The sequence below is a fragment of the Anabrus simplex genome, chromosome 1, assembly GCF_040414725.1.
Source record: "Anabrus simplex isolate iqAnaSimp1 chromosome 1, ASM4041472v1, whole genome shotgun sequence".
In the NCBI taxonomy this organism is placed as follows: domain Eukaryota; kingdom Metazoa; phylum Arthropoda; class Insecta; order Orthoptera; family Tettigoniidae; genus Anabrus; species Anabrus simplex.
This window is the reverse complement of record NC_090265.1, coordinates 437393739-437421139: the sequence shown is the minus strand read 5'-3', so window position 1 is coordinate 437421139 and position 27401 is coordinate 437393739. Positions and strand designations below refer to the sequence as shown.

The window sequence follows — 27401 nt, the reverse complement described above, 5'->3', positions numbered from 1 at the left end:
GGACTAGCCCTGTATTACGTACAATTTAATAATCGTTGAAGAATCCATTAGTTAGGCAATTTTTAGTCTCGAAACACGTTAATTCACCAGAACGGAGTGAGTTGACTACGCGCCATGGGTCGTGTAGCAGAACGCTCGACATTTCTTTACGCTATGCAAATGTTGGGGCTCTGCTTGCATTCCTATTGTCACCATAGAATTTCAGAAGTTCAACTTCAAAAGAGCCTCCTGCAGCTGCAATAGAAGCCCGTTCTCCTGAACTCATCCCAGCTGACCGTTTTCTAATGAGGAAATTTGAAGAACCTGGTGTATCAGACTCAGGGAAAGAGATCATCACTCGGGTGCTTGCAGCTGTTTACTCTACGGAACATGACCGGAGTTTTTGAACAGGAACAGGAACGACAGGTAATGGCACGTCGTTGCAGCAGGAGTCCGTAGTTTTGAATAGTTTGTGAAAAGGGTTACAATTAAATTTAAATGCAATAGTTTAATTCTCAGTCACGTCAGCAGTACCTCAGCCATCAGTTTCCAACTTCCGGTTACTTAATAAAGCATTATACGTTTAATGTCTTCTAAAATTCTTACAACGGGTAGGAAATGAAAAGAAAATTGAAAATACCAGGGAAAGTACCAGAGAAGTAAAACGGAATAAAGTAGGTTGACCAGCCTCACTGGCTGCCTATATACTAGCTAGCAACATTAAATCCGCACGATAATTTCGTTTATATGAAAACTGAACAATAAGCTCAATGTTTCCGAAACAAGTCGTACATTTGATGCGATATTTTCACAAAATGAAAGTACGTAAAGGGGCTCACAAATTTAGCTCATACAATGATTCCAACAATACTAAAAAAATGTATTTCGAGCTCTAAATTTTAAATAGAACAATGCCTATTAGCACAAGGGAAATAAAAGTGGAGCCCATTAGAATCATAATAGCTTTCTTGCTGGGTCCTAATGCCTATAGTTCGTGAAAATCCTAATTTCTTTGTGTGAGTGTCGTCTGCTCTAGATAACCAGCTACTTCAAGGACAGATGGGTCTTATGCCGATGATGGGATAGGAAAGGGTTAGGAGTGGGAGAGAAGTGGCCGTGGTCTTAATTAAGGTACACTCGCAGTAATTTCCTGGTGTGAAAATGGGAAACCACGGAAAACCATCTTCATGGCTGCAGACAGTTAGCTGCACGACCCTAATCGCACGGTCAACTCTCTTGATAATGCTGTATTTTCGTGCAATGTGTGTGCTGAGAGATATCCTGAGAGATGTCTCTCATCTCGATATCTGTTTGCGAATCTCTTTCATTGGGTACCGGTACGTCAAACTCGATTGTAAACGCAATGCAGCTTGTCTTGAGAAAATATTTCCTGAGCGCTGGATTGCGCGAAGAGGATCTACAAGTCGGTCGGTTCGTTGTCCTGATTTCATATTTCTAGATTTTTTTCTATGGAGAAAGCTAAAAGATGTCGTGTACGGACATACCGACTACACTGGATGACATCAAACGTCGTATTGGAGCAGCCTGTACGGAGATTTCTTCTGAAATGTTATAACGTGTGAAGGGATTTTTGCATGAAAGACTTGAAGCATGTATCTTTGCTAATGGTCATCATTTTGAACACAACTAGTAAACGTACACATACAGGCGAAATAGACATAGGCAGACATTCCATAGTAGTGGCCGGTCCACTGCAGCAGACAGCACTCCTAGATGGAAATGACGATACTTCATGAACTATTTACGCTAGGACTTTACAACAACAGACATTGCGATTCTAATTGGCTCTACCTTTATGTTATTTTATTATTATTAACAAATAAATCCCGATTGGGAAATATCCCGGTGGCAATTGTCACTTACAGTAGTGTAACAATAAAGTTAAAACATAATTACCCAACAACAACATCAACAACAGAACAAGCAGTTCCATGGAAAGAAAATGTTGCAAAAAATACTACTACTGTAGTTTAACATTCTCAATTCAGCATCATCTTATACAAATTCGCACACAACTTAAGTATTTAGAGTGCTTAACACCAAGCCATTCCTTCATTTAAAACATATAAACTTAAAGCTCGAAATATATTTTCTGAGTATTGTTAGAATCATTTTATGGGCTACATTTGTGAGCTATGGTACGTACTGCCATTCTATCAAACAAGAAAAACATCAATTGTACCACTTGTTTCAAAAACATTCGCGGTGGTATTCTAATCATCCCCACTATTTATTTCTTGTATTAATATTTTGAAAGAAAAATTCAAATATTGTTACTGAAATTTTCATAAATTTTGTTGAAAATGTTATTGCCCTTATTTGCATAAATAAAAACATAAATAAAATAAATAATTTAGTGCTCATCAAATATTCGGAATCGCCGTATAGGTTACATTAGTGAGCCCCTGTATGTACTTCTATCGTCTGAAAGCAGTGCATCAGTTACGCATCTCATTTTGGATATATTTGTGATGGTAATATTAGATGATTATTTGCCCTATATTAGTCTGCATCATATATCATTTTACCAAACAGCACATTTGATTTTATATTTAGGCTAACCTCACAACCCCTCACTCCTACCGAAGTGTTTTACATAAACTGTGGTATGTACGTTAAGTTTACATTACTTGGTTTAAACTTTAAATTTCATTGAATTGTATATAGCCGATTTCACGCAATATGCTACTATACTGACAAACATACGGACAGAAATCAAGTTAATGGAATGACTTGCATTCACATGATACAAACCTCGCAGAAATGTCTTGAAAGCTACTGAACGAATGTTAATTTTATTCATATGTAGAAGATAAATAGATAGATAGATAGATAGGTAGATAGATAGATAGATAGATATTAGTGTCGTGCAAAACACGCTCTATGCTCGGTTCATATTTGGCGAGTATGGCTATGACCGAACCTCGCTTCTCACAGGCGAGCCGAGCTATGTTCGTTCGAACTTGCCCCTTCATACTCGCTCCTTCACGCGCTGTGTCAGGCACGTGTGGACGTGCTAGCTTCCGCTCGTTCTTGTTTAGCCGTACTCTATTGTTTGTCTCGCGCACCTTTATCTATCGAAACATTCGCTTTTGCCTCGTTGGTGGACTTACGACTGGGCATGTACCTGTCAATAGTTGAACTCGTATTTTTAGACTGTGATTCTACAATACTGAACTCGGGCAGCCTCGTATATATAGGTAAGCAATACTGGAAAATAATGTAGTAAATATCGCTCCTGTCGGAGAAATGGTTTATGAATTTCACGTGCTGCCACGTGTGTTCCTCCTGTTTTAAAACAGACTGTAACATCGTATAGAGACTATTCCACGTCGTCATTACTTCTTGCTGTACCGTTGTTTGAAGCTGGGCAGCAAGACCGCTTTTTTTCAGGTACTTCACTACTGCCTTTGTGGCGTTTATTGTGTTTGCAGATACTGAAGCATCTTTCATAAGAAATCTCGTGTCATCGAATACGTGCGCAAGTGCTGTATTTATGCAGTGAGCAGCACAAGCCACCATCTATGTTCTTCGAAAGCTGCCTTTATGTTTGAACCCTGATCTGTTACAAAAAACATGTCTTCATAATCACACTGAGGAATGTTTAACTCGGGCATTCTTTTGTGAACTTCCTCAATTATACTTGCACTCGTTTTCTTTGTAGTTGGAAATTTTGTAGTAAAAACTACGTTACTGATCAGCTTCCACTCTCTGTCTATATATTGCGTAGTCAGCGTGAGATAATGGGTTTGGTTGTATTGGTCAGTCCACATATCAACAGTAGCCGAGCAACATTTGCCGTGCATAGCAGAAATAATCAGCGGCATTATTTCGCTTCGTAGTTCATCTGCCTTTGCTGGGACGTTTCTACTGATGGTTGAAGGATGCGGTAACAGATCAACAATATTTACTTTTGCAAGCCCTAATTCTTTAAAACCTTCTCCGGCAACAGTGTTAAACGGTCGGAAATCTTTGGCACATATGAAATTACACGCGCTACTTACGGTTTGCTTTGTAATGCCGGGCAATACTTGGCGAGAAAAGCCATCATTAAATTAACAAACGTGTTTCTTTTTAAATGAGTTGTACCGGGTTTATTATGTTAACACTGCATTGCACATTTCACAGGAAACATACCCTGTCTGCTGACTGTCTGCAGTGACCACAAGCAGGAACTTCTTCAAAACATCAGAACTGAGCCCATCTCCCTTGATTAGTTTATATTCACTGCTTTGAATTTTAGTCATAACGCAGTCCGTCGATTCACGTGCCATGGTGAACTTCAGCTCAAAACAAAAGGGTAACTCAACCATTCCCTTTATAGCTCCTTTTATAACTCCGAATTCCCGGCCTTTGCTGTATGTAAACAAGGGATTCCCTATATCTGGAAAATACACATTGCTTGCAAGCTTCGCTCCGAACGTGACCTGTCGAACGAATTGGAGCATACTCGAGTATTTTAGCTTACACGCTCCACTTATGCGTGATACTGGTTGCATATACAGCTAGGCACATGATGTTCTGTCTTGGTTACCCATCTCAAGTTCGAACAATGCACGACACTAATAGATATGAAGCCTTTCTAGTCCGACATCTGATAGACGAGTGATGTCTTGCTATTTGGCCAGAGTCACATTTTTGGCAAGTGTCGACACTTCTCCTATTATGCAGAGTTGGATAGAAAGCGTCTTCCCAAACATTTGAAAAATTAGACTGGTAATTTCTTTACAAAGTTTATTTTCAAAATGGAATCCGGTGTTATGATACACAGTTCGCACCGTTTAGGCACCTATTTACAGATCGTGGAGCATAACATTGTCTTTACCGATTTTCACAAACGATCGTTGTTTAAAGTACGAACACTGAGGAGAGTTACCTTTACTCCGCCTTGTAAGCAGCTATTGACCTCTTCTTGTACCGGTGGAGGCACGAGTGTTCACTGCGCAGTTCAGAATTTTGATGAAATGATACGAGGCTGAGCAGCTGTCTGTCGGAGGTTGTACAAGCTTCTTCTAGATTGTCGCATGGTTGTGGTTCATGTCTCATAACACGAGTCATATAAGGTAAGATGTAGATAATGTCTGAATTGTCGTCTTAGAGTTCTAAAGGGGTTCTTCAGAATAAGGATGCTTTTAGTATTACGTTTTTGTTTGTCTGGTTCACTAGGCTCTAAAATTATGATCAACAGTGTTGAGCAACATTGGGCGTGGACGTTACAGAGATGGATGATCACATTAATCTACGTGACAAAATATTAAAACGCATACTGCTAAGTAAACTAACAGCCATGTTCTTACGCATCACCGGGAATTAGTTTCTGATAGCCTATCACCCAAACTCAGAGTTCCCAACTCTTTTACAATTGGCTTTACGTCACACAGGCATAGGATAGGAAATGCCTAGGAGTGGGAAGGAAGCGGCCGTGGCCTTAATTAATGTACATCCCTAGAATTTGCATGTTGTGAAAATGGAAAACCACGGAAAACCATCTTTAGGGCTGCCGACAGTGGAGTTCAAACCCACTATTTCCCGGATGCAAGCTCATAGCTACGCGACCCTAACCGCGCGGAAAACTCGCTCGGTACGCCAACTCTTAGACCGGCTCGTTGGCTGAATTTTCAGCGTTGTGACCTTCCGTTCAGAGGGCCCCGCGATCGATTTTCGGCTGGGTCGGGGATCTCAATTTTAAATGGTTAATTCTCTTGGCTCGGGGACCGGATATCTGTGCTAATCTCAACATTCCCGAAACTCACACACTACACACAACACTATCCTCCATCATAACAACACGCAGTTTCCCATACACGGCAGATACCGTTCACCCTCGACTTTGAAGAGACCAACAATAGCCACAAGAAGTTATTGCTACCAACACTTACTCTAAACCTCACTGGCATTTTTATCCTCACTGACTCTACTTCAATATAGGCAGTAATTTAAACATTCCACGTACATATTCCACACATTTTTAACAATTACATGTACAGAACGAGCAAAGGAGCTCTCTGGGCATCGGTACCCATACTATTCAGACGTCATCTGCAAATGACGTCACAGACAGTGGACAGTCGTGTAGCTGCCTGTTTTGGAGTACAGAAAGCCAGGCTTATTTCCTTGCGATTAAGGGTGTCGGAATGTTTTTCTATTTCAAACTACTCTGGATACAAACAAGCATTAAACTAGCGGTTAGTTACCAGCACATCTGTTTCATCGCATTTTATATCGTGATCCAAGTGGGGCGAATGCATGTTTAGCTACGACAGATTTCTTGAGATGATTTAAATGACGATGAGCTATTGTTCTTTATTCTAGTGTCAATATTCGCTTGGTAGTTGCCCTATGTGCATTTTCTTGATAAAATACGGTAAAACTTCGTAGCTGGAGTGGGTTCCTTGACATATGGTGTTCATGTGATGACATAGAGATCCATCTGCTTGGCTTGTAAGTCGACTCAGTCTGGCTGTGCAATTTACAGCTATTTCCATCAAACCTATTAGGTCTCTGCATTGAAAAAACTGCATTAAATAGGAATTATTTGCCGGGCTGAGTTGCGCTGTCCTTCTGACCTAAACTTGGCAGGTTCGATCCTGGCTCAATCCGGTGGTATTTGAAGGTGCTCAAACACGTCAGCCTCGTGTCGGTAGATTTACTGGCATGTAAAGGAACGCCTTCGGGATAATATTCTGGCACCTCGGCGTCTCCGAAACAGTAAAATATTAGTTAGTGGGACGTAAAAGTAAATAACATTATTAAAGAGGATTTCGGTAAAATTCCACTGCTGAGGGACCATTCATCTTACATTGGTTCTTCAGCCTGAAGCAGTGGATCCTTCAAGGGATTCAGGTTCTTTCCTTCTCCAATCGACACTCGGCGTTTAATCGTTCAATCCATTACGAACCTGCCCAGACACATGATAAAGATGTGCATGTTGCACTGATTTTGTTTTCGGAGATTTCGTCGTGATCATATTTGTTACTACACAGCTTGACTATGAATGGGAGTTTTGCATACACAGAAGAAAATGCGGTTAAGACGTCCATAGTGGTAGGGCTGTACCTAGCAAGCAATGTTTGATACTGCCACCTGTACCGGGCACAAATTGCAGGTGATGACAAGGGACCGTGAGGAACACTAGACATAAAACGAACAATCAGATATGAGCTTCAGATAGTCTCTCAGCTATTAGACCGTGTCGAGTTCATTCGGTACATCCCAAAGAAATATTAAATAGTGCGAATGGTAGAGTGCTAGACAGGAAATCTGAAGGGTGTGGTTCTTGTACCTGGTTGGCTATTTTTGCTCTTCACTCAACATTTATTTCACACTAACTGATGGACCTGTGCTTCGCTACGGGATTCTACATTGTATACGGAATTCTAGTGTACACGTTGTGAGCAAGATTGTATTAAATTGCATAGCTCTTAACGTTACCCTAAAAACGCGACAGGGAAGTCACCAAACGTATTTTCTCATATGAAGACTGCGTTAGGCTTTACACCTGCCTTTTTACATCCTCAGAATGACTGTCTTACTAGTTTTCCAAACTGAAATGAACATAGGACATTAAAATGACGTCGGTAGCAATGACGCGATTAAAAGCAATGCTTCCATATGAAATACTCGATCAAATGAAAAACTACACATTTTCTAACGAACAGGTCTAAGCTGCCGATCTAACAGTCCAAAGTTCCCGAGCTGGAATGACCAAGCCGCAGACAGCCGTGATCCGTGAACACTCTTCGTCCTTTTTTCGGTGATGGGGGGTCAAATAGTGCAGAGTCCAAGGGCAATAACTATGCTCTTTTACTAATCTGTTCCCTAGGAGTACGCGATGAGTCGGAAAATCTCAATTCATACACTGGTGGCAGATAAAACTACCTGACTTGGGGGCAAATTTTTCCTCCAAGCCAGAGGAGAAACCCCTCTTCACTACTAATTTGGAATAAAATGAATGCAGAATTTTATAAAAGTGAAGAGGGAGAAGATTTTCTTAAGAAACGGTTCTTTTCAGGGTTGAATTATTAGTTATTTAGTGAATTGTAGTGCTATAATTTGGAATCGGCCTAAATTGTAATTCTTTTTTGCTAGTGACTTTACGTCGCACCGACACAGATAGATCTTTTGGCGACGATGGGATAGGAAAGGCCTAGGAGTTGGAAGAAAGCGGCCGTGGCTTTAATTAAGGTACAGCCCCAGCATTTGCGTGGTGTGAAAATGGGAACAACGGAAAACCATCTTTAGGGCTGCTGAGAATGGAATTCGAACCCTCTATCTCCCGGATGCAAGCTCACAGCCGCGCGCCCCTAATCACACGGCCAACTCCCCGGTAAATTGTAATTATAGACCAGGCCATTATTACTAAGTGAGTCTCTGCCGTAACACTGCTCATTCAAAACAGCACGAAGAGCTGAAATACTATGATGAACCAGTGTTTTACGTAGCAGCAGAATCAGGAAATGTATGAACAAGAGGAGTGGCATGTTAAAGAAGAAAGTTTTCCAACACCCCAGCTATTTCCTCCCAATATTCAGTCAGGCTGTTATACTCGGTACGCAGCAGTAATCCCATCTATCTGAGGTGAGTGGCACCATGAGACAAAGAATATTACAACAATGTAATGTTATTGTTGATCAATATTATGCGCTTTCGATATTGTAGGCCTTCAAATTTAGTTTTCTTCCGACTCTGAAATACCACTATGATCAAAGTCGGTACAGTAAAACTGAATAAAACATAAATTATCGGAAATTGTATTCTCTATAACTTTTGTTATGTAGTACTTTTCGATATAACCAATAACATAGGTATTAAATTTTAGGTGCCTTCCCCCGAAACTACAATTTATCCTGGGTGTATCAAATTGTTTATAGCTTAGACTGTAGTTACTTATTCCCCGACTCTGTATACCGATTTTCAATAAATTCTGTTAACCCAAATTCTCGTGGCTCGGCACTGATATGGACTTAGCAACAAAAATACAAATTCATGAATATCTGTGTTATCATAGCGGGTACGGTAAAAATGTATAAGATATAAATGACCGGAAATTTAATTCTATATAACTTTTAGTTATGTAGTATTTATGGATAGGACCACTAATAATATAAATACTTCAGAATTAAATTTTAGGCCTTCCCCTAAACTACCATTTCACTCGGCTTGAATAAAATTATTTATAGCGCAGATTGTAGTGGCCCATCCCCCAACGTTACATACCGATTATCATGAAATTCTCTTAGGCCGTTTCTCGTGATGCGTGTACAGACAGACAGACAGACAGACAGACAGACAGACAGACAGACAGACAGACAGACAGACAGACAGACAGACAGACAGACAGACAGACAGACAGACAGACAGACAGACAGACAGACAGACAGACAGACAGACAGACAGACAGACAGACAGACAGACAGACAGACAGACAGACAGACAGACATTGCGGAAAAATAAAAACTGCATTTCCTTGTTACTGTGGACATGACCGATACAGAAATAGCACTATTTTCAAATTCTGAGCAATGTACAGACAAAACTCTTATTTTACATATATAGATGCATGAAACAGGATGTAAGAAAAGTATACGAGAGGACCACCGTTTATCACCTTCGTTACAGGAAGGGTATCTTGAGGAATTTTGTCATTGTTACTTGACTGGAGTGCGATCCTGCAACTTAATTTAAAACTACAGCCAGAAAGACCTCAGTAAGTGGGCCACTAGATGATATGTAGCAAGTATAATCATTTCTGTGCTTATTTCAAGCATGTGTCAGTAATTAAAGTCAAGTTATATTTTATTAACTTCTCGTGGTATTAAAGAGCACAAGTTCACTCATTTGTATGACATAATTTGAACGTATCATTTTCACTACAACGAGATGATGAAGAGGAAAGGGAGCTACAGCCAACCTGTAGGTCTAATATTCTATTCTATTGCAACGTCTGGACTGGAGCTGGTTACCAAATCTGTTGGTTGGTTTCCCGTCATGTTCGAGGAGACACTCGAGTTGATTCCCTAACTGTTGAAGGGTCAGTACAGGAGTTGGTTCCAAAGGAAGCAACATTTCTCTTGTTCTCTTTAAGAATCTGAGGGCTGCATACTGCTACTGGAGAAGGCATGGTTAAAATTGTTGTTACACAGTGCCAAAATTAATTCTTCACTTCCGAGATAAAATAAATAGTAAAATAAATTGCACATTAAAGTGAAGTACAGCCTAAAATTATTTTTAAGCCACAGAAACATTTGAAACAGAGGTGTTGCAACAATTATTATCTAGTTATATGGACTTATTTTAACCCCTCAATTAAATCTCGTACATGTTCTTCTTTAGCAAATGCTTTGTGTTTACCCGACGATATTAACTAAAATCTTAGTCATATATCATCCAGCAGAGATTTATTCTCTGCCATCTGTTAAAGTAAAGATTGGCATCAACATTGACATGCATGAAGCCTGGATAGTGTCAAATATGCCTGGACACTATAGCAATTTTTTTCATGTTATTATTATTATTATTATTATTATTATTATTATTATTATTATTATTATTATTATTATTATTTACAATGAGGCCTGCTAAGGACCTCGTGCCAATTTCAATTCAGTTCTTCATACTTTGTTGTTTTCTCTTCCGCTCCTTCCAATATTCTTTCATCCTTTCACTATGCTGTTTCTTTCTGTCCTCGGACCACTTCGCACCAGACTTCTTGTTCAATCTTTCTAGGAATCCTTCTATACTTACTACCTTCTTTCCAAAAATTTCTCTGTCCATAATTTCTTCTTCTCTTATATTATTTATTTCTAAATCTTTCTTTACTTCTTGGATCCAGCTAGTTGTTGCCTTTTTGTCCCAAAGAACTTGAACATCCCTTTTTGTTAATCTGGAATCATCCGTTCTGTAAATATGTCCGAAAAAATGCAATCTCTGGTTTCTGTTATGTTATCTATGTTCCTGTATATTTCATCATTTGATATTATTATTATTATTATTATTATTATTATTATTATTATTATTATTATTATTATTAAGAATATCCAGCCTACAGAAATGTAATTTATCCATTGAGTGTAAACATTAACAATTTCTTTTTATTTGTTTTGCGTCACACCGACTCAGACCGACCTAACGGCGATGATGAGGTAGGACAGGGCTATGATAGGGAAGGAAGTGACTGTGGCTTTAGCTAGGATACATCCCCGGCACTTTCCTGGTGAGAAAATGGGAAACTACTCAAAACCGTCTTCAGGACTGCCTACAGCGGGGTAACTCTCCATATTTATACCCCATCAGAGTAATGTATCGTCATTAGCCTCCGTACTAATAGATTCTCAGTTACAAGTTGTGAGACCCCTAAGGAAATTTCAGGTACAAGTTCATAATACATAGTGTCAAAGCCTGGTCGTGTCAGATATTTCATTCGTGTTAACTGTAACAGCATGCAGCCTTCCTCGCCAGTCTTTTGTAACTATCAGTTGTGTTTACGGATATTGCTTAAATCGCATGACCAGGTAGCATCTCTGTATACATAAGCAAATTCCTGAAGTCGTGTGGCGGTCGCTATCTTGTATCAGAACGTTCTTAGAAAGTAAGCGAATATCCTCTTCACATGTTCTCATTTAATACTATCTCTTTTAGCAGTTCACCACCAATAATTCAGGCGGGCCAGCTACCCCGTCTCCATAGCACACTATAGTCCAGGGGTGGCCACTAACCTTAATTCTGGAAGCTGCAAAATTTAGGAGACAAAATTGGGAGCATGTTTAGAAAATGGTTCATAAAATGAAGGAACATTTATTTTCTACACTACACAGAACATTGTTTAGGTACACATCAAGGAATGAGATTTTACTTCTGAGAAGTGCTTTTTCGAGCGTTCATTTTTGCTGTTAGTTTTTTGAAATTTGGCTGATAATTGGTAAGCGCAGTTCGCACAAGTTCACTTAAATGTTCATCAGTTAGTTCAGATCGACATTTAGATTTAATTAATTTAAGCGTTGATTACAGTAATTAACACATAAATAGTCCCAAAGATTGAGATAAATCTCTTGACCCACTCTTTTGTTAGTGGGTATTTTTCTTCTGGAACATTCTTCCAAACTTCTATGGTAGAAACGCCCCTTCGTTTGAGTCCTTTTAGTCCTTCATCCTCTTGCAGTTCTAGTAGCTCCAACTCTACAGCTGCTGTATCCTTTTTTTTATTGGTGATGAAACAGAAGAACCATCGCCTACAACATCAACAGAAAAAGAATTTTCCAGGAATGAAAATGAAGGTTTAAGTGATCTCAAATCATTAAATCTGCCATTGATATCTTCAGCAAGGCCAGACATTCTACTCATGTAATCTTCAGTTTCCACCTGAACATCAGGAAGGCTTTCAGTAATTTTCTTCAAACATTTGAAGTGAGAAAATGTTTTAGTCTGAAGGTCTTTCCCAAAAAGCTTCAACTTGCTATGAAAGCTAAATACAGTCTGAGCCAAATCAAAAGTAAGTTTTCTCTTCCTTGTAAAGAAATGTTTAGCATTTTTAAATGCTGGACCACATCTGTTAAAAAAGCCAAATCTAACAACCACTGGGGGTTATTAAGTTCAGGGAATGATTTTCCTTTTTCTTCCATAAACTGTTTGATTGGATCAAGTAATTAAAATAATCTTTCAAGAACATTGCTTACTGATAGCCACCTTACTGAGCAGTACCAATATGCATCATCAGGAAACTCATCATTGTTCACATCTTCTATAAAATTATGAACTGTCGGCGTGTTTTGCCACAAGAGCGAATACAGTTCACAATTTTTAGAACTACCTGCATAATATGCGGGTACTAAAAATATTTTGCTGATAATATTCTCTGTGAATAATACAATGTACAGGCAGGAAATCAGGAACTGATGTGTCAGTATTTAAAAGCCCAGTAAGTCCTTGTTTCTTGCCAGTCGTAGATGGTGTACCATCAGTAGCAATGCTGACAATATTACCAATAGGCACTGAGTTTTTCTATAAAACATCATCCAGGGCTTCTTTAATATCACAACCACGAGCAGTATCATTCAAAGTAATCAGGTTTAAAAGTTCTTTCCACCACCTGCAAGTCCCTTGACCCATACCTCACAAATATGGCTAGTTGTGGTTTATCCTTGATATCAATAGACTCGTCCAGAGACATACTTGCTGCTGAGCACTTGCTTAGATATTTTGAAAATTATTTAAATTATCCACGCTAATAACAGAAACTCGCCTCTCTACTGTTACTGTTTTAACTCTTCTAGACCTTAGTAAGGCCTTCGACTGCGTTGACACGGACATACTAATAGCAAAATTACGTGCTCTTAATTTCTCACAAAGCACACTATCCTGGATGTATTCCTATCTCTCTGATCGCCGGCAGTGTGTATCTACAGGTGAAAATTTCTCTTCGTGGCAATCTGTAGAGACTGGAATACAACAGGGGTCAGTGCTAGCGCCACTCCTATTTTCGATCTTCATTTCAGGACTAACACAAGTAATTAAACATTGTCAATATCATGTGTACGCAGACGACATACAGATATATACACATGCACATCCTCGTGACTTACCGACTGCAATAAATAATATGAATGACGACCTAGGAAGAATATGTAGGTGGACCGATGACCATGCACTAAAAATCAATGCCCAAAAATCGCAGTGTATTCTTTTAGCTACCCAAAAAACCCACGCACGACTTACAGACATCCATACCCACTCAGTAACATTAAGAGGCACTCAGTTACAATTCAAAGACACAGTTAAAAACTTAGGGATGATAATGGATAAAAACCTTAGTTGGAACGATCATGTAACAGGTATATGTCAGCGAGTGTTTTATTCCTTACATTCCCTTAAAAAACTCAGAGATTTACTCCCCCAAAATGTAAGAAAACTGCTTATCCAAAGTATGGTAATGCCAATATTCGACTACTGTGACGTAGTATACAGTAACCTGAATGCCTCACTTTCCAACAAGCTCCAAAAGGCACATAACGCATGCGTTCGATTTATTTCAGATATACCAAGGTTTAGCCATATTTCTCCCGCATTTTCTAGGCTTTCATGGCTACGCTTAAGAGAGCGACGAAATTTACACACTCTTTCCCTGTTACATCGTATACTGAACCTTAACACACCTGAATACCTTGCCACACAATTCCATTACCTAGCATCACCTTCTAGTATTCCTACCAGATCATCATCCACCGCAGTACTAAGCATTCCCATTCACCGCTCAACTGGTTACAGTAGATCATTTATAGTCGTCGCCAGCCGAATTTGGAATTCCCTACCTGCTGAAATTAGGAGCGTGTCAAACCACCTCCGCTTTAAGAAACTCTGTCAAACCTGGTTAATGGATAATAATAATTTCTTATAACATAGTAGGATTAGATCATAGCTAAGTATTACATTAATTAAATCATTTAATTGCTACCTTAAGATATTAAACAGTAGATAATTTAGTGTGTATTTAACTTTTCATGTAGGTGTATGTATGGTCGGACAGAATAGCAGGCTTCATAGCCTGAGTCCCGCCATATAAAACAAGACAATAAATAAATAAATAAATAAAATACTGTGTGTCTAGCAGCGGGCATTTCGTTGATCAGTTTCTGCAGTTTCTTATTTTCGGGTTCTAAAACAGAAATAACTTGTACCATGTTCTTCTTAACAAACTCCCCCTCTGTGTAAGGCTTTTTTGCTTTTGCAATATTAAAAGCAAAGATGAAGCCAGCTTCTGTTGTCAAATCTGCTTCCTTGGTAAAAATTGACATAACCCTACTCTGACCATGAAATTTTCCCTTTAGTGATTTCAGTTTGGTTTTCCTTAACTGAGAGCCAACAGGAAAATCTTTGTTGAAACCGCTGTGGTTAGTGTCATGATGGCGTTTTAGATTACTGGCCTTGGACTGTGACAAAGTTATTTGACACAAAAAACACATTGGCTTGCCGTTTCTTTCTACAAAAGCGAATTTTCCTCGCAGTCGATATTAAAAGCTCGATTCTCCTCTTCATATTTACGCTTCTTAGACAGCATCGCAACTGTTCGGACAGCAGGCCACAACTGTACTGAAAGAGCACACAACAACTGCACACAGAAAAGTATCGGTACTCGCTACTGCCTATACGTGAACGCGACTGGCTTCACCTCACGACACTGACTCACGGACACACTCTGTCGCTCAAAGCACTATCTAACGGAAGGCCCTGGAACTATATTCACCTCCCATCTCTCACCACTGTCCTACAGCGCTAATAACGTTAAGCCGCACATCGCTGCTACAGGCTGCCGCCGGCCGCGATATGTTATTAGATTCCATTAATTATATAATTTAATTTTCCTCTAAGATTGGTGTCAAGAGCCGCACGAGACTGACTCGCGAGCCGCATATGCGTTGTGGTCAGCCCTGGTATAGTCTCACGAGAAGTCGCGTGGGTGCGGAGTAAGGAGTGCGGCGGGTAAGCATGACTGCTGCGCGCATGCGCCAGTCTCATATCTCAAGGCCTGACAGTAAACATATGTTCCGTCAGCGGTGATTCTTGTGAACTGAGGTTCTGTTCTGAAGTTTCAAAGTGGTAGTGTTATTGTCATGGGCGCCCGCAAGGAATTCTAAAGATGTTGATATTCAATTGTTTAATATCATACCAGTTTATTTAATAAATTGAAATTACTGACAGTCATCTAGCATATGTTATAACTGGAAGTTTCTGTAAACAATTTAATGTTGCTGACGTTATATTGGTTTTTATATTCAAGAAAATTGTTAATGTGCCCCCCCCCCCTGGAAAAGATCCTGCGGGCGCCCATGGTTATTGTGCTTTAGTTACATATTTGCTATACGTAGAGCATAATGAACCGTTTCATAATGAACACGCATCTGTTTCAGAGAGCTAGGCAGAAGCTGCTCTGTATAAGGCACGGCGTGTTATTACACTATAAGATTGTTCTCGAGTCAGAAGAGTTAAAATCTACCACCCAGCTGAACCTTCGTTTCCCTATTCAGATAGGGTTAAACAACTAAAATAATGCCAGATTCAGTTAGAATTCCTATATCCGCCAACCCACGCTCCTAAAAGTGTCTAAGTTCCTATTCTAGTCGTCTACTACGGCAGTATTCCACCACTCTCGTACCAACAGGAAAATGCCATCGTTATTACATCACACCAAAAAAAAAAACTGAGGTTGGCAAGAGCAGCCAATTGGGAGGATAAATAAGGCCGCCGAATTAGCTCAATATTCATTAGCCCCTGACCCAGCTACTTAAAGTTAGTCTGATATAGTATAGTATAGTATAGCGACCATCTTGTCTCAGGAACCCTGGCGCGACTCTCCCGAGTTAGTCCCATAAGAGGCTATTCATGCCCATTAGGCCCTGCGCCATCTCATACTTATTATAACTACTGACTTGTTTGTCGTTCACAGGGCCCGTAACGTTGTAATTTTAGTGCGGGAATAATTTCTGCTCAAGTTACGAATAATTACTTGTGTTTAATGAAGGTTATGTAATTACAATACTTTTATTATGAAAGGAGTAGCATACTGTAAAACGGTAAGGATTCCCACACGTCTTACCTTCGCTCGCAAAACACTAATCAACTTAACTAGCTTCTATCAAAACAAAAACGAAATTTTATCAAAACAATAACATACTTGATTAAACAATAACAAAACTTTATAATGACAATGACATTCTTTTCGTACCACTGACACGTTTAGTATTTTGATTTGTTTTATGGCCGCATCATTTATTTTATTCGTAATTTTAATTCAGTAGTGCCGTGGTTATGGAACTCGGTGGACGATGTTTATATTATTTGACATCTTTGTCGCGGAGTTTTCATTTACAAACCGATTTATTGTTGACGGTACAATGTACGGGAGAACTGATCTACTGTTAGAATGCCCTGTTGTTGAGAAACATTACACCTTCGCAGTAATAGACAATATTTAACAGTTGATTATTATTATTATGGGCAATAAATCTTTCAATATTTCTCAATGGGGACTTTTCATTCGATTCGTAGATAGTAGCTACACCTTTTCTGTACGTTGCTATCCCGCCGTCGTGAGTGAATATTTATCCGTTCATCCGGATGAGCTATCACTCCTTCGAGGTGAGTTTCATGTACCCTACCTCTGAGAAAAGTCGGCACGAAATAGTCCTCACATGGGTGCAATATATTGTCTAAAATTCTAACTTACAGTATATTATTAGTAGTAGGCTACTCATCTTATTTATATGTAAGTACTGTAGTCTAAACTGCTTATTGTTTGTTATTATTGTTATGTGGTAAAGTGTAAGAGAGGGCTAAGAGTCCTAACTTCACCACAGTCAATAATAATAATACACTAGTCTCCAAAAGTTAAGCATGATCATTAAACGAGGCCATACCGCTTGATAGGAATGTCAGACGGATTGCTGAACAAACGGATGCTGACTCACATACCATATGTCCCACAACTTGTCAAAAAAAAAAAAAACAGTATCAGAAAGGTTCTGCCAGCTAAGGTACACCTTTGACAACAACTAAAAAAACTTGGCAATATCTTCCACAAGAAAATATGCTGTTAATAGGGTGTATGGTTACCCCTAACAGCCACACATGCTTCGCAGCGACGTGGCATGCTCTCTACCAGATGGTCCGAGAGCTCTTGTGGCAGTCGATCCCATTCCTCCGAAAGGGCAATGCAAAGGTCTTGGAGGGTCCTTGTTGGAGGCTGACGGGATGCAGTTCGCTTCCCCAATGCATATCAAGCATGTTCTATAGGATTCAGATCTGCAGACCTCGCTGGCCAGTCCATGCGGCGAATGTACAGAAATTCATCCACCAGAGCAGTGCGGTGCGGTCGGGCATTATTGTCCATTAAGAGGAAGTCTGGACCAACCGTACCTCTGAAGAGTCAAACATGTGGTCACAGTACCTCATCCCTGTATCTCCGAGCGTTAACAGTGTTCTTCGGACCACCCAAGAAGATGCGCAGGTCCGTATGGCCATTCAACATGATGCAGCCCCGCATCATGACGCCACCACCACCGTACTGGTCCCGTTCCACGATAATCCTGTGGTTGTATCGGCTACCCGGTTCTCTCCATATTAATGTGCGACGAGAATCGTTCTGCAAACTGAAGCGGGATTCGTCTGTGAAAAGCACATGCCTCCATTCATTCACGGTCCATTTTTGACGTTAACGGCTTCACAGTAAACGGGCCCGTCTCTGTGCTGGAGTGAGCGGGACGCACACCGCTGGACGTCGGGCAAACAGCCCTGCTGTTCTGAGCCTCTGGTACACAGTTTTCCGGGAAACGGCAACCCCTGAGACGGTTGCTAGTTGCTAGCTCCGCCGACAATTGTCTTGCCAGTGCACTCCGATTTCGTCGGGCGGTTAAGGCCAGATATCGGGCCTGCTGTGAGGAGTTTACCCTTGGTCGACCTGGTGCTGGCCTACGACTAACATCTCCTGTGTCTCGAAATCGTGTCCAAAGCCTGGAAATGACACTTTATGGCGCATTGAAGGGTACGGCGACTTCGGTTTGTTTCTGGCCTGCTTTGAGACGGCCGAGTATTCTACCCTGCAAAACGGGGTCCAAATGGCGTCGTTATGCCATTATGTTGTCACATTCACCACGAGGCTACACTCCGCACACTGTAGCACACTAAACACGACTGAAGGAATGTAGGACGCAGGCACTGGCTCTGTTTACCCTGCGGTTACGCCGCCAGTCAAAGCAGGGAACACTCCTTTCCTATACAGAGCGAACACGTAAGATTGGTAGGTGCATATGTCGTGCGATTTGCGGTCTATTTCCTGTTGCCCTGCTTACTCGTAACTTATGCTTAACTTTTGGAAACTACTGTAATAATAATAATAATAATAATAATAATAATAATAATAATAATAATAATAATAATATTTCCTACTAACTACATTCAGGGTTTTCGGAGATGCCAGGGTATCGAAATTATGTCCCATGTAAGAATTTTTACGAGCTAGAAAATCTACCGACACAGACTGGCATGTTCATATACCACCGGCTGAGCCAGGATCGAACCAGGCATCTTGAGATTAGAAGGCTAGCGTTCAGCTGTCTGACGCACTCAGCCCAGCAGTTAGACCACTTGGTGACATCGATCATTAAGGCATCAACTAACCACGGTGTCAGAGCATTACGTCCCGTTGGTGGAAAGAAATTCATAATCAGAATGTTGGTCGGCAGGGTAGGAGAGGTGATGGTGCACAATTTCTAATCACTAAATTGAATGCCAAAAGCCTGGGTTCAGTTCCAAACCTATCCGCAGAGATCATATGAAGCGAGGACATAATGACGGCGTTGATCTGATAGTGTCGTTAGGCATTGAGTAGGCTTGTGTGCCCACATTGGGTTTCACCCTCTCCATACACCACACACACACACACACACACACACACACACACAATGTGCGCAGTTCGCCCATGGGCTTCAACTAGAAAGATCAGCATCAGGTCCCTCCGAAAGCCACAAGGCGTCACACCGCAGCTCAGCAATGTACAGTATGTATGTATTGAACCCTTTAAGCTCATGGGTTCAGTATGTATGTACGTGAGTATGTATGTACGTAGGTATGTATGTCTGTCTGTCTGTCTGTCTGTACGGTATGTATGTAAGTATTCAGTTTTAATTGCGGTTGCCTAGTGTCCTTTCGAGTACTGAAGGACAGCGTTGTGATCTCTCGTTTGTGATACATTATCGGCCGAATATTAATTTTCGATAAGCATAATCTCCACTCTACTTGTTCCATCACAATATGTCAATCAATATAAGATGTTGCAACCAACGAGATACAACAATTCTAATAAAATATAACTATTTCACTGATGAGCGATTCCGTGAACCTTAAATATTTCTGCTCTTTCTTAAATACAATAATTTCATCTGATGATACCAAAAATGAAGTCAGAATTTCCCTATTTCACATCATATTTTGTAATTTTTAGAAAGTTATTGATTGATTTATTATTAGGTATACATTCCTTCGCATGCTAAGTTAAGAAAATACATGCGTAAAATATTAAACTGTTTTAACAGTTGACGTATAACTTTTGTCTGTGAAGACAGAATTCACAACCGTTAACTTTTGTGGCCGTCAGACTCGTCCATAGTGTTTGTCCTGTGCTCCAGCAGTCTTTGTCCTACATTTCAGTATGGAGAAAATGGACACTGAAGGGACCTAGGGGGATGTTTTCATTCCCCTTCCCTTGAGGGAATGGGCGGGCCACCTAGAAGGTAACGCCTTCTCTCTGGCCAGGTCACACACATAACCTACATAAATGGGGCCGAAAGAGTACAGCACTTTATCTGCTTCCGAATGGAGTGGAAAATTTTACTTTCCTGAGTTTTTGGCATTTACTTTGAGTTGGTATTTGCTATTGATTTATGTCTAGTTTTACTCCGGGTGCAGTTCCTGCCATCAACCCTGTAAGGAGGAATGTATTCACTATTATGTTGTGTTTAGTATAAGGATGTGTTATATTATACAAATTAGGAGTCATACTTTAAGGATATCACAAAAATCAAGTCCCCGAGTCAGTAGATTCGGTAAAAGTACTGATCCCGACCAAAAATTCAACCCGGGGCACTGCAAATCGAAGGTCACTACATTGGACATTCATTAATTCACTCTTAATTTATTCATTTATTAATACCTTTTGTATGAAGTGACAACCCTAGAGGTATCAAGTTGCAGCATAATGTACAACATATTTTTATTTTAGAGTTTCTAAAAAACGTATGAAAAAGTGTACATTGTTCACTAGTGCCTTATATGTGCACGGAGTTGCCAGGTGGTCGAATGAGTTTTCCTCTACCAAAGCACGGAAATTTCCCTTTTATCCCTAAGAAACATCCCTGCGGCGGAATTTACTGCACCTAATATTCTCCTGCTGAAAATGAACAAATACTATTATGTAAATTAATACCCATGAGTATTAATGCTTGTGACATAACCTTATATCTATGTGCTTAAATATCACGGACAACTATCACTTTTTTATAATTTTGTCTTTTTATCATTAACATCATGAAATACCTTCACTGATTGTTATACTACATAACAGTTGCCTTTCTAGGTTTCCACTCCATGAAATAATATCTCATTTGAAGTTTAAACACACGTTGATCTAATTTGCCTATACTTCAAGGGGTTTTAAGAAAATGTCTCCATTTTCCTTACTGTAATTTGTCAGTAACTTTTCCCTACACGAAGAAATTTCCGGCCATTTGGGAATACTGGTTTTTCGAATAGTTTTTGTAGATCATTATAATTCACTTGTTTTGGATGAGTAGTTGATTTAATGTACTGTAAATGAAAATGGGAAGTTGCTTGTGTAACAGCACTGTTGAGAGGAAATTGAATGTTCGTATGCAAATGACAATGTCGTTTTTGAAACAAGTGGAGTTGAATTTTGGACTTAAATATTGATGACAATAAAACAAGAACTTAAAGTAATAAGTTTAAGTTGAATGAACTGCTTGTGTTAAAAGCATAGCAATAAACAAACATACGTGGGTATTGTGTAAAGAACATTAATAGTGAATAGACGGTGACAGAACAACTCAGAATGGCTGAATGGTATTTTATCCCACAGTTTTCTGACGTCCAATAAAATAGGCACTTGGTATATTAATTTATTACGGAACTTCTGACACATATTCATAACTAGACTTTCAGTCTGTCCGCCTCTGTGGTGTAGTGGTTAGCGTGATTAGCTGCCACCCCCCGGAGGCCCGGGTTCGATTCCCGGCTCTGCCACGAAATTTGAAAAGTGGTACGAGGGCTGGAACGGGGTCCACTCAGCCTCGGGAGGTCAACTGAGTAGATGTGGGTTCGATTCCCACCTCAGCCATTCTGGAAGTGGTTTTCCGTGGTTTCCCACTTCTCCTCCAGGCGAATGCCGGGATGGTACCTAACTTAAGGCCACGGCCGCTTCCTTCCCTCTTCCTTGCCTATCCCTTCCAATCTTCCCCTCCCTCCACAAGGCCCCTGTTCAGCATAGCAGGTGAGGCCGCCTGGGCGAGGTACTGGACATATTCCCAAGTTGTATCCCCCGACCAAGAGTCTGAAGCTCCAGGACACTGCCCTTGAGGCGGTAGAGGTGGGATCCCTCGCTAAGTCCGAGGGAAAAACCGAACCTGGAGGGTAAACAGATGATGATGATGATGATGATGATGACTTTCAGTCTACCGGTATGTTTTTAATTTCAGTTCATTTGTGTCTGGAGAAGTATTTGTAAATGGCCTTAAAGCTGTCAGTATTTTGGTAACCAAAACTATCCTATATTATTGCGTTGCGTATACGTTATTAACACACCCTTTTGAGCAATATTAAAAATGTCATGTGGTTATGAATAAACATTACTAAGTATTTTATATATCCATAGGTGTTATTAAAAGGGCGAATGCCGGGCTGAGTGGCTCAGACGGTTAAGGCGCTGGCTTTCTGACCCCAACTTGGCAGGTTCGATCCTGGCTCAGTCCGGTGGTATTTGAAGGTGCTCAAATACGTCAGCCTCGTGTCGGTAGCTTTACTGGCACGTAAAAGAACTCCTGCGGGAATAATTTCCGGCACCTCGGCGTCTCCGAAAACCGTAAAAGAGTAGTTAGTGGGACGTAAAACAAATAACATTATTATTATTAAAAGGGTGAATATTCCTGAAATCGCAGAACCGCAGTTGAATTCTAATCCTGATTTTTTTCTACAGTTAATATCTAATATAGATATAGCGAAATAATGTAATTATGGGGGTAAGAATGGAATACACACAATGGATACCCTGCAAGTCAGATATTTCTGTTCATAAATGTTAGAGAAACAGTTTTCATCACAAAATATGAATAGGAAAGATTGTTAGCACAAATTGTTTTAGGAGAAATCTGGGTTAATTATTTTTAACAGTTCTTTTTAAATGTTAGTTCATTTCATATTTTGGAATTTTCAATGCAACAGAAGTTAATTAAACTAAAGTATATCCTCATTTCTTGGAAAAATATGCTACGATTAATTTTCACCTCGAGTTAGGTCTTGAAGTGACTGACAAGGTTTTGATGGTTGTAGGGTTAAATTATTTTGTTAAATATAGTATGATATTGAATGTATGCTCAACAGTACTCAATGAAAAGAAATCAATAAGAATAGGCAAGATAAAGAGATCTTAGTGGCGAAGATTTATCGATCTTCTAAACTACCGTAGAGTTCCTTTCCCAGGTTTGAGTGTGTGGCTGTTTTATGTTCCTTATATACAAGCTGCCGACGTTTCGAATGCATTTCAGTATTCCTTATCAAGGTAACTGATTTACTCGCTACGAAGTTGATCTTAGCTGACGGAGGATACTGATTATATCGGAAACGATCCAACCCCCGACACAGACCTCAATAGAAAACAGTTGTATAATCAATAATATAAACCTTCAAGGTGAAAACTTACGGTCCTGTCCTGTAGCTATCCTGGCGACTATTAGCAGCCAGATGGTGAGTAAATTAATCCTTAGCGAGAAATCCATCGTAAAATTCAAGAATTCCGGTAGCACATCGCCACTGAATCAAACACTATACTGACTGTTCTCTGTCGTGCTGAACTTCAACAGATTATGACGTCAAGATAACGAGGAGCAAGCCTTTGTCCCAGTACCTTGTCTTATCTCTTCATATCTCTAATCCTACACCTACAGGTAATTATATCTCTTTGATGAAACGGCTTCTACAGAGGAGTTTATCAAGATTTTTTCATGACAAATGGAAGTCGAAGGATGATTTTAAAGACTCGCCTGCCACGTTGATAATCTTACCTGAATGTTGGAACTAGTAGGGAATCAACCAAATTAGGATCAATGGGAGATAAATAAAATTCAAGACAAAATGGTGAAATAAACTGAAGCATGAGAGCGTTAAAGCTAGGAGGCTACGGACTTTTACGTGATTGATGCTGGTTGACCTTTTTTTTTTTTTTTGCTATTTGCTTTACGTCGCACCGACACAGATAGGTGTTATGGCGACGATGGGACAGAAAATGCCTAGGAGTGGGAAGGAAGCGGCCGTGGCCTGAATTAAGGGACAGCCCCAGCATTTTCCTGGTGTGAAAATGGGAAACCACGGAAAACCATCTTCAGGGCTGCCGACAGTGGGATTCGAACCCACTATCTCCCGGATGCAAGCTCACAGCTGCGCAACACTAACCGCATGGCCAACTCGTCCGGTGTGTTCATCTATAAATGTATCTGGAATTTATACTCGCTTTCTGTATCAGTAATGAATTTAACATATGTAAAATATTAATAAAAGTATGAAGGGACAGTTAAGGTAATTTTATGCTTTTAAACAAAATCCTTTAATGGAATAATGATAATAGAACAGATGGATTTGTTATTAATATTTTACTATTCTTCTTGTTTAAATGATATCAACTTAATTAACCTTAACGATATTTGTTGGAATTTCATACATTTCTCTGTTAATTTAATAACAAAATGATAAAGATTGAAAGCATTGACTGCCCTTCGAAGAAAATTGCATACTGACATACGTAACTAAATGGATTGTCTAGATCTTCTCAACCATAACAAAGATTCATGCTGGCCAGTGGACAATTAATTCAAGAAGGTAAAATAATTTGAGAAAATCAGGCCGACATATGAAATCACAGGTATACAATTTACTGTGGTACATTTCCTAAACACTTCACATAGGCAATTTACCAGCCGAATGAAAACAAACATGAGGGAATGCATTTTCCTCAATTTCAAGGATTAAGGATCTTTTTTTTTTTTTTTACAAGTTGCTTTACGTCGCACCGACACAGTTAGGTCTTACGGCGACGATGGGATAGGAAAGGACTGGGAGTGGGAAGGAAGCAGCCGTAGCGTTAATTAAGGTGCATCCCCCGCATTTGACTGGTGTGAAAATGGGAAACCACGGAAAATCATCTTCAGGGATGCTGACAGTGGGGTTCGAACCCACTATCTCACGAATAGTGGATACTGGCCGCACTTAAGCGACTTCAGCTATCGAGCTCGGTGGGAACTCTTTTAAATCAACTTAAGAAGTATGATTACCTGACATATGGAGAAGACTTTAGGTTGTAAATTTAAATGAATAAGGTATTCCAAGGCGAAAAACCGGAATGGAGGTGAGGGGGAGGATTACCATAAATATGTTTCAGCCGAGACAAACTAAACTCAGTGGCCGACTGCAATCATCACGGACGTCGAGAATATATCGTTACAGAGAATACAGAGAGTAAGACACTCAACAGGGAAGGAAAGATAATTGTTTTACTCGACCAGAAAGCAGAAAACGGATCCCTGTTTGACGATCAATGACTTGCTTGACTTAATTCCTGTTGTTCCTTGTGGAACATAGGGCATCAACAAAGCATCTCCATCTGATCCTGTTGTCAGCCAACCTCTTCACCTCTCTCCAGGTCTTGCCTTCTTCCATTGCCTCCATGTGTACAGATCTTCGCCACGTTTGTTTGGGCCTTCCTCTCCTCCTTTTACCCTGCGGGTTCCAATCCAGTGCCTCTCTCTCGATGGCTTCATTCCCTTTCCTCAACGTATGCCCTATTCATTTCCATTTCCGCCGCTTTATCTGTATGGCCATCTCGGTTTCACCCGTCCTTCTCCATAGTTCATGATTGGAGATTACTTCCGGCCAGTAGATGTTTAAAATCTTCCTTAAACAGCGGTTGACAAAGGTCTGCAACTTGGAGGTAATCACTTTAGTCACCTTCCAGGTCTCGGACCCATACAGTAGAACAGCCTTGACATTACTTCGGAAAATGCGAAGTTTGGTCCTGATAGATATTTTGTTGTTCTTCCATACCGGATAGAGCCGAACAAAGGCACCGTTCGCTTTTTGTATACGTTGAGAAACATCCTGTACTGCTCCTCCATCTTTGGTAACTACACTGCCCAAGTAGGTGAAACTATCCACATCCTCTATCGGTTCATCGCTGTAGACAAATGGGTCTAGTTTGTTGGTGTTCATCCTTAGGGCCTTGGTCTTCTTTGAGTTAATCGTTAGTCCCACCTTTTTTCCTTCTTTTACCAAGTCTTGACGATCAATGGCTGAATTGGAATAGTTTTTTTCCGGTAAACACCAAATGTGTACGTCTCTTCAATGACGCCCAGACCATCTATGACGGATGATGGCAGAGCTGTTGAGGATCAAACCAGCCTTCGGACTGATTACCCAACACACCTGTTACGTAACTGTTACAATTTGCAACAACATTTTGGATTTGAATTTGACCGCAGTTAAACTCATTAACTATAACACTCACAGCTCTCTAGTAACAGCGCATATTAGATAGTGGAAGGTGGGTGTATACAGGATGTATAATAACGTACCGTAAAAAAGTTTACAGTCGCATGAAAGAGAGTATATTGTAGATTTATCATTAAAATTCATGGTCATTGGTCAGGAAAGTGGGTGGTCATCTTCAAGAGAAGAAAAATACATTGGTCTCATGAAGTTTCCATTAATTAAGGAGATTCAGCGCATAGTTATTCAAAGGGAGTAAAACCTTAATCAGAAAACTATTTTGTTCATTTTTTGCTGTAGTACATCAGGGGCCTGCTTCTTTTGTGCACTGATGAACTATTTTCACACAATTATCACACGCAATTTTGATGTGGGTCATGGTATTTTTTGTTCCTGAATATTTTATGATGAAAACCATGGATGACCAATCTCGTAAACATGTGTCTTAAATCTTGGTTTTCCTTTTTACTGTGAATTTTGCAAATGTTTACTATTCAATATTTTACTATGAAAATATTTACAATATTTTCGTCAAAGTATCACCACAGGTTTCAATTCATTTTGAGATGTAAGAGATTATTCTGAAAAAGTAAATATCTCCAGTTTCCTCCTATTCAGCTGCAGCCTTTTTGATTCTTTCGTTTAAAATGCAATAGTTTTCCTTCTCATCGAACCTTCGAGATTCATATCCATCCTGGATATTTGAAAATCACATTCTCGAGATTCATTTTTCAAACACGATAAAAGCGGGGATGAGATCTTTTTATCAGACGTTTGAACATAGAATATCATCCTTCAACGGCATTATTTGTTCGGTGCCGTTTTCCATGACAATTACTCACCTCAAGTGGCCTTTATATAATGGTCAGCCACTGGTCGTCGAAGTAGTTGAAAAAATCTTTAAAATAAATGAGTAGTTATAACAAAATCACCCTCAAAGTAGCGAAGTATGGGCACCCGGCTAATGTACTTAAGAAATATCTTTAAGTTCTTTGTCACATATGCAGCAAGCTTATTTACTTCGGCTACATATTTCCTGCGGATATTTTGATACTGTTTTCTGTCAATTTCATGTTGGGATATTTTGGGGCTCG

The 27401-nt window shown here is 39.9% G+C and overlaps 1 protein-coding gene across 5 annotated transcripts in view; it reads right to left on the bottom strand.

The window, feature by feature from the left end:
• The window catches only part of LOC136856914 (cadherin-23), a 194863-nt gene extending 171249 nt beyond the window's left edge, over nucleotides 1–23614 (bottom strand). For all 5 annotated transcript variants that reach the window (XM_067135157.2, XM_067135158.2, XM_067135159.2 and 2 more), the window contains exon 1: nucleotides 23474–23614. In XM_067135157.2, coding sequence (XP_066991258.2) covers nucleotides 23474–23549 — 76 coding nt within the window. In that variant the 5' untranslated portion in view covers nucleotides 23550–23614. The remainder of the gene's footprint in view (nucleotides 1–23473) is intronic.
• Between the last annotated feature and the right edge of the window lie 3787 nt (nucleotides 23615–27401).